Below are 19,861 nucleotides of genomic sequence, written 5' to 3'. Positions count from 1 at the left end.
CTTATACCAAAGTGTTCAAATATCCAGTAAGTGAGTGCACTAGCGTAGGCTAGTACTCTAGCATGAGAGAATAGGTTGTCTAATACTCAGGGTAGGGTAAAGGTAATATCTCTCCATACTGTCTCCGTTTTGGAAGAAGTGCTTGCATACCCTGATAAACCCCCAGGAAACTGAGGCTTAACTGTGACTGTGAAGCAGCTGATACAGATCTTACAAAGGTATAATCCACAGATAATCCAATCTGCACTTATACCTTTCAAAGCTGCTCCGTCTTCCAACCTGAACTTGGCCAGAATCAAAGCAAATATTACTGTCTGATGCCCAACACAAGTCATTTTTGTATTAAAGAGCTAGCTCACTTAAAGTCTTCAATGTCAACACAAGTGAAGATGGCCAACAAAATAAACCTATCAGAGAGCTTGTACATTCTTACAAAGAAGAAATGTCCTGCTGAGCAAAACAAACTGCAGAAGATGCGCACCAGTGTCTCAAGGCAAAGAAACACTCTTCAGTTGTCCTCTCAATACCTTCACAGAGTGACAACTGTAAACAAAGGTTTCAAGAACAAAATATTATTGCAAATAAAAGATATTGTGACCCTATTTTCCTTTCATTGGACACCTTTTAGTTTACGTGGGGGTAGTTTGTCCTACATTTCTGTTAATCACCTGCACACAATCCTGATTTGTGAGCAGCAGATGGTGAAAAATCATTAATTATAGAAGAAAATTAGAAGGGTCACGTTATATACTTGATTAACAATGTCACAAACTTTCATATTTGAATCCAGGTGAAAAGACTCCTTGTATTCAATCACACATTATCTGGTCATGTTATGTTTATTAATCAGTGCCCTAAGTGGTCTCAGAGTTGTTACTGATGTCTTTGGTTGTGGACATTATTCCTGTATCTGTTGCAACCTTCAGCCAAACGGGTCAGGTTAGCTGTGTACACGACACAGAGCAATCTGCTGTGTCAGCTCATAGACAAAGGTTTAATACTAGAAGCCTAAAAGGCTTTAAATATGGATACATTTAGCTGTAAACACACATTTGTTTTGATCACGTAAACAATATACAAAGTTTATTTAGTGAAGAAAAAACTACAAAATAAAGCTGATACATTTCAATATTGCTTCACCTGTTCTGATTCAGTTACATGGATTAGTGGGGGCTCCATCAGGACAAGAATATGGTGTTGCTGAAATCCTGCTTGATTTTATTCACACACAACTTTCTGCTGACTACATATCAGCGCTGTGCATCCAAAGAGAAAAACAGAAATGCTGCTCAAGTTTTTATTGACGTGGTCAGCTGTACGTCACATAAACTTAAATGTTGTTCAATCCTAACTATACAAACTGAAGTTTAAAAGGTTAGAGTAAGCTCTGTTCAACAATAGCTGAGTAAGCAGGAGGGGGGAGATGCAAAGGACGCTCTTCTTAGGAGTCCTCCTTCTCTTGATACCTACAGTGACAAAATGAGACGATGAGCAAACAATCACAACAGCAGCAACATATGGTGACCTCATGATGATTACCTGCAGTGTATGCAGGAGAAAAAGACTGTCTGTCCTTCATCTGCAGACCTCATCTGCCTGGTATGGTAAATCATACCCTCTTTGTTGCAACGAGAGCAGCGCCTGTCAATCTACAGGAAGCAGAGAGCTTATTAGTAGCACATAGAGCTGTTGGCATCATGCAGTACACTCAGCAGGCAGCAAACAGGCAGCACTCACCACAGGACCCTTCATTTCAGAGTCCTCGTCATCCTGAGACACAGCCGTCTGCTCCACAGGGTTAAACACCACAGCAGAATAGATCTCCTGACCTGAGAACTCTGAAAGAGCAGAGAAGAAATCATCTGTGCACTTATCACTCACTGATGTGTTATCAGTGCTTAAAAACAACCCCACACCATAACCCCCCCCCCACCAAACTTTAGACTTGGCTCAATGCAGTCAGACAAGAACCGCTCTCCTGGCTACCACCAAACCCAGACTCAGCCAGAAAAAGAGGCGTGATTCATCAATCCAGAGAACAGGTCTCCACCGCTCTAGAGTCCACGTGCTTCACACCGCTGCATCCAGCACTTTGCATTACATTTGGTGATGTGAGGCTTGGATGCAGCTGGTGGTCACGGAAACCCATCCCATGAAGCTCTTTACACACTGTTCTGATTTAATCTGAAGGCCACATGAAGTGGCATCCTATCACGTTACCATGCTGGAACTCACTGAGCTCCCGAGAGCGACCCATACTTTCACAAATGTTTGCAGAGGCGGGCTGCATGCCTGGATGCTTGATTTTGACTTTCTCACTCACTATGTGTTAACAGACCTCTCTGCACTGAATCATATCTGTTATTAACCTCTGTCTCTCTTCCACAGCATGTCTTTATCCTGTCTTCCTTCTCTCACCCCAACCAATCACAGCAGATGGCCCCGCCCCTCCCTGAGCCTGGTTCTGCTGGAGGTTTCTTCCTGTTAAAAGGGAGTTTTTCCTTCCCACTGTCGCCAAAGTGCTGCTCATAGGGGGTCATATGATTGTTGGGTTTTTCTCTGTATCTATGAAGCGCCTTGAGGTGACTTTTGTTTTGATTTGGCGCTATATAAATAAAATTGAATTGAATTGAATTTTATTCACCTGTGACCATGGAAGTGATTGAAACACCAAATTCAGTGATTTGATGAGTGAGTGAATCCGTTTGCCACAATACTGTATATTGAGCTTATAAAAATACAATCACTTGCTGCAAGAAACTAAAATGATCCAAAGATGGACAGCAGATCGCTCTCAGATAGCTGCTCTGCCGTTTCATTTGTACAGGCTGTATAAATATCACAGGAATATCAGGATGGAAGCGAAATGAGAAAAACAAAAAGTGAGATAGCAGCAAAATCTCTGCTGCTCATGCTCACACATAAACTCTGATGTGGAATTTACCTGATACAGGGATCCTAAAGGAGCAGCCGGGGCAGCACACTACGTCCGCTATTCCTGGGAGAGGAAGAACATTCCCACACTCTGGGCAGAAGTTCGGACCACCACCAAAACACGACATCTCTGTTTCATGCAAAGTATTATTGTTATACATTTGATACCATTAATAACTGTAAAATAGAATCGAATAAAAATGTATACTGACTTATTTTGCTTTGTCGATTCATATTTTAGAGCTTACCTTCCAAAATAAGTTAAAGCGGTAATGTTGTTTTGTTGTCTAACACTCGCTAGAGCACCGCGCGTGGCACTTGCACACGTGAAGATCGATCAAATCCGCAACTGTCAACTAACGATGTGTTCAGCTTTCAGCTTTAACAAAACACTTTGATGACTTACCGTTTAATGTCTTTACAGGGTTGGCAATCTAAACAAGACGCGGTTTGTAGCAAAGACTCGCTGTTGTTACTTTCAGCCTGGCATCTGCATGGTTACACACCGTCGGGTCCTACAGCGGTTGGTTGTCCGTCGCATTCTACACGTCATTGTGACGCGCTAACAATCGCGCTTTACTTTAAACAGACGTTGACTTTTCTCTCTCGTAGTGAAGGTATGTCGATTATTAAAAGAACTGTAGGCAGTGCACGTTATCAGTACCTGCGGCAACATGACTGTCACCTCTCTGAAGTTTAATGTTGAGCCGTGAGATGTTCCAGTGACATGTGATGAGTTGTTTGTTAGCCGCTGAGCTAATGACAGCTAGCTGTTTAGAATACTTGCTTTTACGGTTATTTCTAAAACGGCCACTCACGTGCGCCGTGTTTACGTCAGCTGCCGTAATATCAGACCGAGTAAATAACAGACATCAGGGATGGTCCCAGTTTTATGGCGTCCGTAGTTTCATGTCGGTAATGATCTGCAGTGTGATGAAGAAATCTTAAAGACTTATCAGTATTGCTGGATTTGAACTTTCAAAAGTCAAAACATAACTGCGCGTGTGGTTATAGCTATTTAATATTCAGCGACAATAAAAATAAAAGTTCTGGGATATTCCTTCTAAATGAAACCAGGCAATTGTTTTTTAGCACAGTGGACTGATTCATGTTTTCAAACTGAGGTGGTGGACATCACTGGAGACCTTATAGAAATTCTAGCCTGCTGTAAAAGTTGGTGCCTCATGTTAGACACTCACCACTATTCTGGCATTTATGCAAAATAAATTAATTTTGCACGGTGGCACAGTTGTTAGCACTGTTGCCTCACAGCAAGAAGGTCCTGAGTTCAGTTCCACCATCAGGTCTTTTTGTGTGGAGTTTGCATGTTCTCCCCGTGTTTGCGTGGGTTTTCTCTGAGTACCCCGACTTCCTCCCACAATCCAAAGACATGCAGTTAGTGGGGTTAGGTTAACTGGAAACTCTAAATTGCCCGTGAGTGTGAATGGTTATCTGTGTCTATGTGTTAGCCCTGTGACAGACTGGCGACCTGTCCAGGGTGTACCCTGCCTCTTGCCCTAAGACAGCTGGGATAGGCACCAGTGTGACAGCACCAGTATTCTGCTTTCACTCAAAACACTTTGTAACCTTTGTACACTTTGTTAGTACTGATTGAATTCTTTGTACCAACAATTCAACGAGGTGCTGAAAACATTTCCTCAGACACTGTGGCCCATGTGGACATCATAACATCACACAGTTCCTGCAGATTTGTCAGATTTGTCACCATCTCCCAAAGGTGCTCAATTGGATTGACATCTGGTGATTGTGGAGGCCGTTTAAGTACAGTGAACTCATTGTCATGTTCAAAAAACCAGTCTCAGATTATCTGAGTTTTGTGACATGGTGTGCTATCCCCCAAAGGGGTGGACATGGTCTCCAACAGTACTCAGACAGGCTGTGGCATTTAAGCAATGCTCATTTGATACTAAGGGCCACAAACCATGCCAAGAAATTATCCTCCAGGCCATTACTACAGCAACACCACGAGCTGCTGATACAACCCAGGATGGATCCATTCTGCTGTCTCCTGTATTCTTCACTATCTGTCTGAGAGGCCTCAGTCTGTACGGCTGTGGGCCAACCTGTCTGATGTGGTGGTTAGTAATGCTGGGTTACCACAGTCACCTGAATGACAGATTGGACTGAAGGCCCAACAGTGATGCTGTGTACAAGAAGGGGATGAGCAGACTCTACTTTCTAAGGAAGCTCAGATCCTTTAATGTGTGCAGCAAGATGCTGGAGATCGTCTAACATCCTGTGGTAGAGAGTGCGTCTATTCTGCTGCTGTCTGCTGAAGGGGCAGCATCACTGCCAGCAAGATTTAAACACTAATCCAAAAGGCTGAAAGCATCTTTGGTCAGAATTTGGAGGCGTTTGAGTCAGTGAGGGTCAGAGGTCACACTCATCTCCATCAAGGATAATCCATCACATCCGCTCTACTCCACAGTTTGGAGACAGCAGAGCTCCTCCCACTGATTCCCCCCCCCCCCCCCCCCCCCCACCATAATTCTTCTTTCTGTGAACACACCAGTCAGCTACATATTTTTGTATTGCACCTGCATGGAGCTGTTTTACTTAGATTTATAGTGTACATATTATTTATTAATGCAGTTTGTAATTCTCTCTTACACAATGTCAGTCTTACTTTAAGTGTGTGTAGAGAGAGAGAGTGCAGGTTAAGTATCGAGCATCAGTAGAGTACAAGACCCTTACAGGCACCTGTGGCACTTTCATATAACTGTGTTGTTCATTTGTTGTTTATTGTAGATTGTACTATTTTTTACTCATATTTGTTATTAGCGCTGCAACAAACAATTATTTTGATAGTCGACTAGTCACTGATTATTTTTGCGACTAGTCGACTAATCAGATCATCATCCATTGGACGTAAACGTACAGCTTATTGAACCTGCAGCATCTGCTCTTATATAACTATCATTAGCTTACAGCTTTAAGTGTTTAAGGTATGTGCTAACTAAAAATAAAGACAAGATGATAGTTTATTACATTTTAATGAAATTTGCAGATTGTTTCGGTGAAGTTTAATAAACTCCTTGCTATCTAAAATATAACAGGACACCGGAGTAAATTCTCCAGCATCTCACACTTCTGATAATCAGCTGTCTGCTTGATGTTTATTCAGCTGTGTAAAAACTATAACTTTAATCTCAGCCAAACCGATTTACTCAGAAACAAATAAAATACTGAAAAAAGCCAAACAATAACATTTTAAGTTATCTAAGTGACTTATATATCATGTTTAAGCTGAGTAGCGAAAGACAGCGGTGGGTTTGAAAACGATTAGCCGGGAGTCCGGTGTTCTCACGGCTCTAGTTAGCCTAGCCCCCGGCTAGCTATCGAGCTAGTGGGTAACAGACGTCTCCGAAAACGTCGGAGCGCTTTTGAAAATATGTGGTGTCTTGATAAACTGAGCAGATATTTGAGGTTTACACAGCTACATTCTCGCCTGAAAATATGTTAAACGTTTATTTTGTGACCCAGAAAGAATAATAAGAGTATTATTAAAACTAACTAGTTTTCAAAGTCAGTAAAAATCAGCTTTTCCCCCCATTCTGCTGCTCTGTTTCAACTCGAGCAGGTCATAGTAGTTATCTCTACATGGCTAAATGCCTAAAAATCAATTTATCATTTCTCAACATTGTTGACATTTTTCTGCGTATTTGTTTTCTTCTCTAATTTTTATGTATTTTTTGAGGAGGGTGGAGAATCTTTTTTATTCTTTGCATGTTTTTCTCTGTTTATAGTTTGTTTAGTAAAAATAGAAAAGCTTCTTCTCTGAAACAGTGATGAGCTGCACATGTGTGTCATTTATACGCTGCATTGTATGGAATGATGTCCTGTGTTTTTCCTATGGACTTGGAGACCTGGGTTAATGGTGTTTGTCTAATTGTCAGTATAATAACAATGAAGTTGATTAGGATTTGACTTTGGGAGGTGGGATTGGGCTGCTGCACTCAGAGCATGATCTTGAGACAGCTAGATTAAGGACATCTGCTCTGACTGACGTCTCCGAACCAGGAGTAAAAAAAGCCAACCTTCTGAAGTCTAAGCTGCTGGCTCTTTTTTGCACACATGCTGACTCCAATAATTAAAACTTTGGCCATATTGAACCTTCTAGCACTGAAAGTTTAAAAGCTCTTTGTTCCTGAAGTTTCATACCCCACATTTGTTTTTCTCGTTTCGCAGCAGGGTCAGGATGACAGAAAACGACGTAGATAACGAGCTGTTGGACTATGAGGATGATGAGGTGGAGGCCGGAGGGGTTGGAGATGTTGGAGGTGCAGGTGACATGTCGATAAGGAAGGAGGGGGTGAAGGGCTCCTATGTGTCCATTCACTCCTCTGGATTCAGAGACTTTCTACTGAAACCTGAACTGCTGAGAGCCATAGTGGATTGTGGGTTTGAACATCCGTCTGAGGGTGAGTAACTGGAGCCAGGAGAAAAATTGGGAATTATCTTCTCTCTGTATTTGAAGCGTCTGATAAAGATTAATGCCAGTTCCTCCTTTAACAGAGCTGTGGTGGGTTGGTGGGTCGGCAACGGTAATTTTAGTCACGTAACACATTTCATTATGCTCAAACTCGATGTGCTGAACACAGAAGATAAAAATCTGTGTAGGTTTATGTGGTGGGGCGTGGACTGAGGTGCTGTGCGGATGCACCTGCACGGCATCCACAGTCAAGCCCGCCATGTTAAAGCATGGGGACTCAGGGGTTGGTGGGGTTGTGGTGGTTTGACAAATGTTGAATAAAAATGGCTCAAAACACAGATCTGTGGTCCCGCCGTGCCTTAATTCCACCACACTGGTGCCAAAACCCAGGATGTGGCACGGCATCCGGTAGGTTTACAGTTGTGCCATACTCCTTCCATTTCTGAATGATGGCATGAACAGAGCTCCGTGGGACGTTCAAGGCTTGGGAAATCTTTTTGTAGCCTAAGCCTGCTTTAAATGTCTCAATAACTTTATCTCTGACCTGTTGGTGTCTAAATCCAATCGAGAATCTGTGGCAAGATCTGAAAACTGCTGTTCACAAACGCTGCCCATCTAATCTGACTGAGCTGGAGCTGTTTCAAAGAAGAATGGGCAAAGATTTCAGTCTGTAGATGTGCAAAGCTGGTAGAGACAGACCCTAAAAGACTGGCAGCTGCAACTGCAGCAAAAGCTGGTTCTACAAAGTATTGACTCAGGGGGCTGAATAATTACACACACCCCACTTTGCAGTTATTTATTTGTAAAACATGTTTGTATCATGAATGATTTTCGTTCCACTTCTCACGTGTTCACCACTTTGTGTTGGTCTTTCACCTGGAAGTCCAATAACATTGATTCATGTTTGTGGCTGTAATGTGACAAAATGTGGGAAAGTTCAAGGGGGCCCAATACTTTTGCAAGCCTCTGTAACCTACCTCAGGTCAGCAGGCAGCTTGCTCCAAAGAACAGGACCACAGATGCTGAAAGCAGCCGTAGACATAAGTCTGGGAACAGTTCAGAGATGTGCATGTGATGACCTGAGAGCTCTGACTCTGAGAAAGTATACTGGAGGGCAAACCACAGAGAGCTTTGTGAAATAATAATTTTAAAGGTAACTTTGCATTGAACTGGGAGTGAAAGAAATGGCTTGAGTACTGGTTTCTGGTTTCTGCATCCTGAATGAGCTGAAATTCTCCTGCTCATGTGTTCTCCTTCCAGTTCAGCATGAATGCATCCCTCAGGCAATCCTGGGCATGGATGTGCTCTGTCAGGCCAAGTCTGGGATGGGGAAGACAGCAGTGTTTGTTCTTGCCACCCTGCAGCAGCTCGAGCCCATCACCGGCCAGGTGAGGTGTAGCAGCCAGGACAGAGCTAAAAGTTTTATTATATTGTAACAACTGTCATTTAATTGCTTTTCTGCATCTATTTTCATTTTAGATTCTACTTACAGCTGATTTTTAGCTAATGAGCACATTTGTTCTGTACTTGTGGAGCCTTCATATCCAGATAAACAGGCTCAAAAACAAATCTGAAAGCAAACTCAACATATTGCTTCGTGTCTTTTGTGTAAAATGCTGACTTTTAGAGTCAGTTGACTCCATGATGTTGTGATTAAGGCTTTTCACAACTCCTGACTGGCCAACTGCTAACATCCAGATGAGAGAAAAATGTTTGAGTCACTCTTAATTATTACCATCCGCAGAACGCTCGGTAAAGAGTTTTGGGCTGTTTGAGTTTGAACGAAAGACTTGCAGTAGTGTGCAGGGAAAAAAGCACAGTTACATTCAGATGTACAGATGCATCGTGTTGTCAAGCACCATAGTGCAGTAAATACATCCCATAGTGAATTAAGTTGGTACTATATCTTAATCTTTGCCATTGTTATGTGCAGGTCTCTGTCCTGGTGATGTGCCATACCAGAGAGCTGGCGTTTCAGATCAGCAAGGAATATGAGAGATTTTCAAAGTACATGCCCACTGTTAAGGTAAAGCAGCTTGAACTCATGCATCGGTTTCTCCCAGCTCAAACAGTATGATGTACGCTTGTTTTCCTGCAGGTGGCAGTGTTCTTTGGAGGGCTGTCTATAAAGAAGGATGAAGAGGAGCTGAAGAAAAACTCTCCTCATATTGTGGTGGGAACACCAGGCAGAATCCTGGCACTGACGCGCAGCAAGACGCTCAATTTGCGTCACATCAAACATTTCATCCTGGATGAGTGTGACAAGATGCTCGAGCAGCTTGGTAAGTGGCACCACCCACTTTTTAAAGCAAGATCAGATCCAAATATGTGCCAGTGTCTAAAACCAAGAAACAAAGAAGAGGATGAGATAACATTCAAACCAACATCTGTCTCATTAGCTTTGTGGTTTTTATACATGGAGTCCAGCTTCCTTTCATATTGTGTGAAGGTTTCCTGCCTCCCTCGGGGAGCCTGCAGCAGTAAATATGAGTCTGTGGTTTTCCTGTAATGTGTGATTTTTTTATAAGGATCATGAGGTATCCATCTCTTTTTTCCCAGGATAATAAAGTGTTTGACAGCTGACAACTCGAGGCCAAGGTGGTAGAAGTTATTGTACTGCGGGTGTGATTGGTGTGACATTACAGAATAAACAGTAACGTATACATGACATATATCTAACTAAATGTACACAGTGGATTTCTCTGCTGTGCTTGTGTGACAACAAACAGAATAAAGCGTAAGAAACAAATTTCTCAGTTAAAGATAAATTTGGGGGATTGTGAAAGATCATGGCACCAGCGTCTTCCCACCTTTGTAGAGGGGGGGGGGGGGGGGGGGGGCAGCTAAACAAATGCAGCATGACGTTGTTCCCTTTATTTTGATGACAACTGCTACTTTTATTGTCGTAACCCTGCTAGGCGGGCGGCCTGGACACACAAATTTGTGAAGTGATAACTCAAGGACATAGCGACAAACCCAACAATCAAATGACCCCCTATGAGCAGCACTTTGGCGACAGTGGGAAGGAAAAACTCCCTTTTAACAGGAAGAAACCTCCAGCAGAACCAGGCTCAGGGAGGGGCGGGGCCATCTGCTGTGATTGGTTGGGGTGAGAGAAGGAAGACAGGATAAAGACATGCTGTGGAAGAGAGACAGAGATTAATAACAGATATGATTCAATACAGAGAGGTCTGTTAATACATAGTGAGTGAGAAAGGTGACTGGAAAGGAAAAACTCAATGCATCATGGGAATCCCCGGCAGCCTACGTCTATTGCAGCATAACTAAGGGAGGATTCAGGGTCACCTGGTCCAGCCCTAACTAGAGCAGGGCGATATGGCCGAAAATATTTATCACGATATATATTTGAAAATTTGTGATAACGATATAACTGACGATATAGTTAATGCGAGACAAAATACAACTCCACAACTTGACTAGTGCAAAAAGAACATCCATTTATTTTCACTTAAACAAGCAGCTGTTTTTTATGTGCATTAAAGCTATATAAAAATTTAACAGTGCAAATGCAATTCCTTGCTGAAAGTTTAACCAGCAGTCCAGTAGAAATGGGCTGACATATCCTGAGCATAACCATGTATAATATCCACTGAAGTTAAAAAGAGGAGCTTTGCAACATTAAACTGCAGTGTGCCAAATAAAAAAGTCAAATACGTATTTTTCGGACCATAAGCTGCCCGGGATTATAAGACACATTAAGCGAAACAAAGCAGTCAGATAAATCAAACTTTATTCAACTCATTCTTCTTGCTTCCTCCACTTCTGTACCATTGATTCATTAATGCTGTATTCTATCACAGCTGCTCTGTTCCTGTGTTGTTGCAGTATATTAATCACTAACCTCGTATTGTGGATGGATTATCTCAGTTGTTCTGAAGTTTGGTCCGTTTACAGCATCCTGCCATGCGATTGCATTTGTCTCTAACCATCAGGAACCTTCACGTTAACTTTTATCGAGTGCAAAAGTGTTAGCGTTCATCCTGCAGCTTCACTGTGTTTATGCTAACATAGCTGTGTCGCTAGCAGTCACGTAGCACAACATTATATAGCAGCTAGCCCAACTTCAGTAACCCTACAAACGTCACTTATTTATGTTGGAAGTGACAGCAGAGCTGTACGTTTGAATTTTTTCAGTCAGAACATGCTATATCATGCTTAGGTAACTAGCGAGCTAACTTCCGCTAGCTTCCTGCTAACTTCTCTGTTAAATGTAATAAATCCTGTTTTCATGGATGCCTGGATGTTAAACTTCATAGTTACACCTGGTAAAGCAGCAACACTGATCATTTTATTAAAGATGAAAGAATTTAGACAGTTTTTAACTCTCAGTGAAGCTGCAGTGTTCGTTTGACTTTGGGACCTGAAACTGACGGAGTTTAGGACCCAGATTACTCCCAGATTTACGAGCACCTTAGTCCGACAAATACGGCAATAATGACGCCCCGCTTGCGTGTTCTACAAAAAAAATGTGCTTTGTTGTGTATCTGATGGACAAACCAGTTCCACATCACTGAAGTTTCAGCATTTTTACAAACCAGTTCATCCGTTTCACTCAACAATCGGCCATGTGCGCATGAAAACAAAGGAACTGCGCATGCGCGTTTTACCCATATTCTATCGTGATATTTTATTTTCTTATCGTTGCCTAATATTGTACCGGTATTACCATGAACGGTATGATATGGCTCAGCCATAGCCCTAACTATATGCTTTAGCAAAAAGGAAAGTTTGAAGCCTAATCTTGAAAGTAGAGATAGTGTCTGTCTCCTGAATCCAAACTGGAAGCTGGTTCCACAGAAGAGGGGCCTGAAAACTGAAGGCTCTGCCTCCCATTCTACTTTTAAATACTCTAGGAACAACAAGTAGGCCTGCAGAGCGAGAGCGAAGTGCTCTAATAGGGTGATATGGTACTACAAGGTCATTAAGATAAGATGGGGCCTGATTATTTAAGACCTTGTATGTGAGGAGCAGGATTTTGAATTCTGGATTTAACAGGAAGCCAAAACAGGAGAAATCTGCTCTCTCTTTCTAGTCCCTGTCAGGACTCTAAGAATTAATTGTTTCAAATGCGATGTCATAGATTTCTTGGTGTTTTTGACAATTAATTTGGTACGAAGTGAAGCAAAAATGTTTTCTTTTGAAGGGCCTGTTACATCGGCCGTGCGCTGCACTCACTGCTTGTCATTTCCAAACGTGTCTCTCTAACGAGAGTTTGTGTCATATTATGTTCAAATGTTGACAAAAACATGTGTCGCTGGTTCATAAAGAAGAAAACTTTATCCCAGCTGGTGAAGAGTGTGTTGTTTCCACAGCACTGCTTCTCTCTGAGGTCTGCACAACCTGCAGCAAACAGTTCACCAAACCCTGATACAGAATGTTCTCCTTCATCATGTGGTTGAACTCAGCGCAGCACTACTCTTCGTTTCTGTTCCTAGCACAAAAATACATCACAAGTGTGCATGTGCTTTGCTCGGTGCAGCGGGAAATCATTATTGTGTGGCACAAACAATAGACACAAATGGGTTTCAGAGTGCAGCGTGTGCATATGTGAAAGGGCCTTCAGTCATTAATCTTTAGTCACTGCATCGAGATGAGTTTACACTGTAAATAATGTCTCTTCCTTAGACATGCGCAGAGATGTCCAAGAGATTTTCCGTATGACTCCCCACGAGAAGCAGGTCATGATGTTCAGCGCCACCCTGAGTAAAGAGATCCGTCCAGTCTGCAGAAAGTTCATGCAAGATGTAAATACGCCTCTTCACTTTCATCTGCCATGCCTCTTCCCGTTCCCTCCACACCTCCACCTCTCCTCCGCCTGCTGGAACAGTGGGTAACAAAGTCGATGTTCAGCCTCCATGAATCCAAGTCACAAGAAAGAAGTGTGTGTGTGTGTGTGTGTGTGTGTTTACTTGTCTTTCTGGGGACCAAAAAGTGGAGTTTTACTATACTTGTGGGGACTAACAGCTCTTATAGGGACAAAGTTCCCGTCCCCACAAATTGGAAGGGATTGTCGAGGCTCAAAATCTTGTTTTAGTGTGAGGTCATGGTTAGGTCATGGTTCGGTTTAGGCTGAGGGTCAGGCATTCATCTTTGATGGTTTGGGTAAGGGGCTAGGGAAGCATTATGTCACTAAGATGTCCCCACAGAGATATGAAAACACACCTGTGTGTGTGTGTTACCTCACTGCTTCCTTTTCACTGTCTTATGTTTGCTGTTCTCTTTGTGTGCTCTTCCCTGAATCTTGCCTCCCTTTCCAACTCCGGCCGGTCCAGCCGATGGAAATCTTTGTAGATGATGAAACCAAGCTGACTCTGCATGGGCTGCAGCAGTACTACGTCAAGCTGAAGGATAACGAGAAAAACAGAAAGCTCTTCGATCTCCTGGACGCACTAGAGTTCAATCAGGTACCCACACCACACCTTCCCCACAGTCTAACCCCCCTGTGGACATTTTTGTTTTGTCTGTTTGCTTTTCTGTTGATGGGGATTAGATTGTTCATGTCTTACAAGCATGTTACTGTGGGTCCTGCTAGAGAAGCATTAGTCATTTCAAAGATCAAAATAAGTGTTATTTATACTACTTGTGTGCAACCCCTCAGCTCATCAACTTCCTGAAACCAGGCTCTATTCTTCTTCTGATTGGCTACACCTCTCAGAAAGAAGGGTTAGGCTGTGTGCCAGAGGACATCTCCTCACATGTACAGTTAAAGAAATACTTAATAAGATATGTACAGTATGTGTGCACAGACAGAAAAGTATACTGGTCCTCTTCAAGGCCTTACTGTGCTTCAGTGTGAGGGAGCGAGGGAAACAATATACTTTATTATGTGAGTATGTGAGGGTCCACCAGAGTGAGGGGTGCGCCCACCCAGTATTTATGTCAGATATCAGCCAACAGTTCAGTGGATTCTGTCTGTTCTGTCATAACTACTAACTAACTAACTAACTAACTAACTAACAACGAGCTTGTCACTGAAACAAGTCGAGCGCTAGTGAGTGTGAAAAAGCATGGCTGCCGGTGCTGTCCTGTTTCTCTCTGTCTCTTTTGTCCTGGTGTTACTCTACATGAAACCTTTTGATTCTACTTAAAGTAAAGTAATAAATAGCTGTTAATGATCGATTGTCTCCCAGTGCAGATGAGGGGCGCACACAGTGAAACAGACATACACAGTGAAACAGACGCACACAGTGAAACAGACACACACAGTGAAACAGACACACACAGTGAAACAGACACACACAGTGAAACAGACACACACAGTGAAACAGACACACACAGTGAAACAGACACACACAGGAAGCCGACAGGACTTGATGTCCACTGTAGCTGAGTGATTGTGTCGCTGTGCTGCTCAGGTGGTGATCTTTGTGAAGTCCGTCCAGCGTTGTGTAGCTCTGGCTCAGCTGCTTGTGGAGCAGAACTTTCCAGCGATTGCCATCCATCGAGGGATGCCTCAGGAGGAACGGTAATGGAGAGCGGTGACGCCATAAATGTTTGTTACTATTTTATTACTGCAGATAACACTGAACTGCCATGTTTTCATCAGGATAACAAGCTCAGCGTGACCCTTTAGGAAATGGCTCAAACGTAATCACTTTCAGCTGACAGTGAACTTGTGTTAGCTCCATGCAGCTGCAGTCTCTCTGTTTTATTTATGTAGCACCAAATCACAACAACAGTTGGTACTTTATTTTGTAAAGTAAGGACCCCACATCTTTATTTCTACTATATAATAATATTATGAAGAAGAAAGCAGGAGGCTTTTATTTTTACACTCTCAGACTTTTATTTTGTTAAATGAATGCGTTGTGATGATTATACCATCGCAAACATAACTTTAACTGGTAAGTGAGGTCATTCTTTATATTAGGTAAAGCATTAGTTCTCATAGTCTTGTGTGCTCTAAGATGCAATGCTGTGCAAAAGTCTTGAGCCAACCATTGTTAGGACAGTGGTGCTGTCATATATTGAAACGTGCAAACATACCGTAAAAGGAAATACGGTACATTAAACCACAGTCGGAGCTCTCTGAGACAGCTTCCTTCATGAATACTCAGGAGCAGTTCTCCAGGCTTCTCCAGGCTTCCCAAAGGACAGTCAAAGGTTTGGGGAGGCCATGACTGACTGTCCTGTGTGTGTTTTATATCCAGGCATGTTTTAGTGCATTGGCAGTGTGTAAGCACTTACATAGAAACAGTGTAGGAGAAAATGCTTGTGTGAATGAGGCACGTTGTGTAAAGCACTCAGAGTAGAAAGGCGCTCTATAAGAACCATTTACCATTTACTATCAGGATTTAGCTCCATTATAAAATAACTCAATTGTAAATATCCAGAATATTACAGAGATTAAATATATATAACTGACATTTTACTGTGAAACTTTGTTATTTTCACTGTAGAGGATGGAGAGAGACTTCCTGTGTCCTTTAGTGGTGCATTATGGGTAATCTTAGTCTCTCAGTGACTGACCAGCTCATCATGAGTGGGTGGGAGGTCCAGCATTGTCCTGACCTTGGACAACATCCGCCTCTCAGACACCACCTTATTAAAGTCTAGCTCCATCCCCACAACATCACCCTACCTTGTTTTAGCGATGGCTGTAGGCTCTCCCTGTTGGACCTCCTGATCCTTTCCATACATATTGATGACCACAAATATTAGCGTAGTGTGCATGGGGTCCTTCACAAGAATTTGAGTGAACTGTACGAGTGACAAGATGCCTGTTGGCCTCTGAAACCCTCAACCTGCTGTCCCAGCATGCAACAGCACAGAGGCTGGCACTGGCCACAGCAGACTCGGGTCAAAGGAGCTTGCAAAGAAAAGCGTCTGGACTTCTTTAAGTTGCTTGAAGACGTTTCACCTTCATCCGAGAGGCTTCTTCAGTTCTAAGGTCAAATGGTGGAGAGTCCCAGATATAAACCTAGTGGGAGTTTCCCCCCACAGAGGGACAAAAGGACCCCCTGATGATCCTCTAATCGCCTGAGCCAAGGTGTGAAACTGGGTGTGGGTCCCAATCAGCCAGAGTTTCAGGTGAGTTCATTGTGAAACCTGGCCCCACCTTATCATGTGATTTCCTGAGGTCAGATGGCCCAGGATGTGAGTGGGCATTAAGGCGTCTGGGGAGGGATCTCAAAACTGGATTATAGATGGCAGAGAGTTGGTGTCGTAAACCACCGCCTCTGTTCAAAGATGGTCGCTCACAGTGGACATAGATGCTTCTTTCACTCCTCTTTCAAACCATCTGTCCTCTCTGTCCAAAATGTGAACATTGGCATCCTCGAAAGAGTGACCTTTGACCTTTAAATGCAGATGGACAGCTGAGTCTTGTCCTGTGGAGGTGGCTCTTCTGTGTTGTGCCATGCGCTTGTGAAGTGGCTGTTTGGTCTCTCCAATGTAGAGGTCTGGGCATTCCTCGCTGCACTGTACGGCATACACCACATTGTTAAGTCTGTGTTTTGGCGTTTTGTCTTTCGGGTGAACCAGTTTTTGTCTGAGTGTGTTGCTGGGTCTGAAGTACACCGGGATGTCATGCTTGGAGAAAACCCTCCTGAGTTTCTCTGATACACCGGCTACATAGGGGATGACAATGTTGTTGCGTCTGTCCTTCTTATCCTCCCTCGCTGGTGTCTGATCTTCTTTTCTGTGCCTCTTTGCTGACTTTAAGAACGCCCATTTAGGATAGCCGCACGTTTTGAGTGCTTCCTTTACATGAAGGGAAAAAGAAGGAACACACACATGTAAAGGAAGGACTCCCACCAGGTTTATATCTGGGACTCTCCACCATTTGACCTTAGAACTGAAGAAGCTTCTCGGATGAAGGTGAAACGTCTTCAAGTAACTTAAAGAAGTCCAGACACTTTTCTTTGCAAGCTCCTTTGACTACGATGACCTGGATGACTGAGAACCTTCACAGACCCACAGCAGACTCAAACACCTGTGTGTTGTCCGACAGATGTTGAAGGACCTCAGAGACGACTCTGGCCCTTCCTGTAGAGTGCAGTGGTGTTTCTAACCCACTACAATTTATTATCAGGTGTACTCTGAGGTATTTATAGTCCTGCACATCGACCCCTGGATTGAAACAGGGGTCACAGGTTTCCCAGTCCTCCTAAATCCGTTGGTCTTTGCTACGCTGAGTTGCAGATGATTCTGCTCGACCACGGCCCGATACTCATCACCCTCACTGATGCATCCAACCACTGCAGGATCGTCTAAAAGCAAAAGGTCTGTGGTGTAGATGGTGAAGAGGAAAGGGGAGAGGACAGTCATGTTGAAGATGCACATGTTGTGGTCCTGCTGTCAGATAATCAACAAGTCCACAAAGTGAGCTCCACATAAATAAGCAGCTTTGATGTGGAAGAACTGGCCTGAGTTCTTCGCTCTGCCTGAACACATGACTGCACACTCAGCTCCTCCTCTCTCTGCGTCTCTCTACACTCATGGTGCTACTTAAATAGGGAAAGACAAGGTGGAACAATGAGGAACAGCTGTGGCCTTCAGCCTCCTCTGAGCACTGCTCCACCCCTCCCCTGCAGCTGGGCAGAAACCACACCCTGTCACAAACACCGATGGGATAAATTAAAGTGGAGACTACGAGCCAGTCCTTCTCATCCACCATCAGTGTCTGACTGATGTCGGTGACCAAAACTCCCATAAATGCACTCAAAAAAAGCTGATGTCCAAGAAACACTTTGAAAGTCTTTCAGGAAGCTGGAGAGCTGTCACTCAAGACCACTTCAAAACTTCCAAGGAGCTCTGTGTCATTGGAAGAAAGAAATGTAAAGACATGAGTGGGGACATTTGCACAGTACTGTGGGGATGTTGATCAGCAGCCCAATGCACACATAATGAAACTTTCAATGTGAGGATATGTGACACACAGCTTCACTTATTGTCCTCTGTAGTTTGTCTCGCTACCAGCAGTTCAAGGACTTCCAGAGGCGGATCCTGGTGGCCACCAACCTGTTTGGACGAGGGATGGACATCGAGAGAGTCAATATTGCCTTCAACTATGACATGCCAGAAGACTCTGACACTTACCTTCACAGGGTGAGCCATGTGTTGTTCACCTGACAGGCTAACAGAGTGATAGAAATATATGTGAACGCTGCACAAGGTCATATTTGTGACTTGATGATGTAGAAATACATATTTAAGGAGATACTGAGGAATCTGAGCTCTTTATTAGATAGACACAGGTGTGAGGCATTTATTAATGTTATAATCAGCTGAGCAGGTAGCAGCTTATTCCAAGAGGAGGGTCTCTGTCCTGCACCCAGGCTGGAAGGAAGACTTCATAGGACAAACACGGGTAGAAAAGGCAGATCAAATACTCTGGGACAGCATTTATTCACTAACATTATACCAGAATGATGAGAACACGGAGAGGGCTCCTATCAAAGACATACTGTATCGTCTCATACTTATCCTGTGATTAGTTTGCCCTGCTGTGACCAAGCACCTGTAGTCTGATCCTGACTGAGTAATGTGTCCGCTGCTCTGGTGTCCTGGTGTAGGTTGCTCGAGCTGGCAGGTTTGGAACGAAAGGCCTGGCCATCACATTTGTGTCTGATGAAGGTGACGCCCGCACGCTCAACGATGTGCAGGACCGCTTCGAGGTGAACATCGGCGAGCTGCCGGAAGAGATAGACATCTCCTCGTACAGTAAGTCTTCTTCTGTTTCTTTGATTATTGTGAGGTTCATCCAAACTAACAACACTGTGTGTGTGTGTGTGTGTGTGTGTGTGTGTGTGTGTGTGTGTGTGTGTGTGTGTGTGTGCGTGCGCGTGCGTGTGTGCGCGCGTGCGTGCGTGTGCGTGTGTGTGTGTGTGTGTGTGTGTGCTCCTGCAGTTGAACCAGCACGATAAACGAGCCGGACGCTGGACGTCGATTCACTCTGCAGTTTTACTCTGATGGGAGATAAAACCTGGCATGTCCAACAGCAGCTATTTACCCAAGCCTGTGCTTATTGAAAGCAGGGGCACAGCTCCCTCTGCAGGAAAGATTCAGAATAGACTTTGTATGATATTATTTAAGTTTCTAATGTCGGTATTTGTTAATAATTCAAGTTATCTGGTTTTCTAGGTGTGAAGTACCAGAGGTAGTTTAGCACTGACAGTAGAAAGGCACTGTTTACTGCTGTGGATTAATAAAGTTTGCCTGGTAAGGTCTCCTTTATTCTTCATCGTCTCCTTTTTTAAATCCACATCCACACTCGTGCTGTTGGGATGCACAATGTGTTTGTTATCGTCTGAGAGACCTGTCAGGATGGCTTTAAAACCTCTACATACCATTAACGGATGACCTGATATCGTCGTGTTGGTGTTGTTCCCAGATCATCATGAAAATGTTGTTCCAGGTTCAACATTGCAAGTGACCAATCACATTATTGTGACGTTATTCTTTTGCGCACCAACCCATTCGTGCATTTATGAAATTCCAATGTTGCAAGGA

General features: G+C 43.4%; 2 protein-coding genes across 3 annotated transcripts; one reads left to right on the top strand and one right to left on the bottom strand.

Moving 5' to 3' along the window:
* Nucleotides 1–1,006: 1,006 nt before the first annotated feature.
* On the bottom strand, nt 1,007–3,462 carry polr1h (RNA polymerase I subunit H). 2 transcript variants are annotated; one of them, XM_035915982.2, is made up of 5 exons: nt 3,341–3,462; nt 2,945–3,064; nt 1,738–1,838; nt 1,540–1,649; nt 1,007–1,466 (listed from the first exon to the last, which is right to left on the bottom strand). In XM_035915982.2, exons 2-5 carry the CDS (start codon nt 3,060–3,062, stop codon nt 1,442–1,444), a joined length of 354 nt encoding a protein of 117 aa, XP_035771875.1. In that variant the 5' UTR covers nt 3,063–3,064; nt 3,341–3,462; the 3' UTR covers nt 1,007–1,441. The 2 variants fall into 2 exon arrangements, with proteins under 2 accessions (XP_035771875.1, XP_006809066.1); XM_006809003.2 differs by lacking the exon at nt 3,341–3,462 and adding an exon at nt 3,183–3,311 and having other exon boundaries at nt 1,011–1,466.
* Nucleotides 3,463–3,481: 19 nt separating this feature from the next.
* ddx39b (DEAD (Asp-Glu-Ala-Asp) box polypeptide 39B) lies at nt 3,482–19,590 on the top strand. The gene is made up of 11 exons (XM_087834872.1): nt 3,482–3,551; nt 7,144–7,376; nt 8,648–8,775; nt 9,321–9,413; nt 9,486–9,669; nt 13,034–13,152; nt 13,681–13,812; nt 14,764–14,873; nt 18,313–18,457; nt 18,925–19,072; nt 19,259–19,590. Exons 2-11 carry the CDS (start codon nt 7,154–7,156, stop codon nt 19,273–19,275), a joined length of 1,299 nt encoding a protein of 432 aa, XP_087690998.1. The 5' UTR covers nt 3,482–3,551; nt 7,144–7,153; the 3' UTR covers nt 19,276–19,590.
* The last annotated feature ends 271 nt before the right edge of the window (nt 19,591–19,861 follow it).

Source organism: Neolamprologus brichardi, chromosome 22, assembly GCF_056152115.1.
Source record: "Neolamprologus brichardi isolate AB-2024 chromosome 22, ASM5615211v1, whole genome shotgun sequence".
Lineage (NCBI taxonomy): Eukaryota > Metazoa > Chordata > Actinopteri > Cichliformes > Cichlidae > Neolamprologus > Neolamprologus brichardi.
This window is presented reverse-complemented; position numbering and strand designations above follow the sequence as displayed.

Bases quoted from the DNA above. Each gene is read 5' to 3' on its own strand.
- polr1h (XM_035915982.2), bottom strand. From the start codon at position 3,062: ATGTCGTGTTTTGGTGGTGGTCCGAACTTCTGCCCAGAGTGTGGGAAT. The intron at 1,650-1,737 runs GTGAGTGCTGCC...TGCTTCCTGTAG, and splicing joins CTGAAATGAAGGGTCCTGTG to ATTGACAGGCGCTGCTCTCG. The intron at 1,467-1,539 runs GTAATCATCATG...TTGTCACTGTAG, and splicing joins TTCTCCTGCATACACTGCAG to GTATCAAGAGAAGGAGGACT.
- ddx39b (XM_087834872.1), top strand. From the start codon at position 7,154: ATGACAGAAAACGACGTAGATAACGAGCTGTTGGACTATGAGGATGAT. The intron at 14,874-18,312 runs GTAATGGAGAGC...TGTCCTCTGTAG, and splicing joins GGGATGCCTCAGGAGGAACG to TTTGTCTCGCTACCAGCAGT. The intron at 18,458-18,924 runs GTGAGCCATGTG...GTCCTGGTGTAG, and splicing joins CTGACACTTACCTTCACAGG to GTTGCTCGAGCTGGCAGGTT.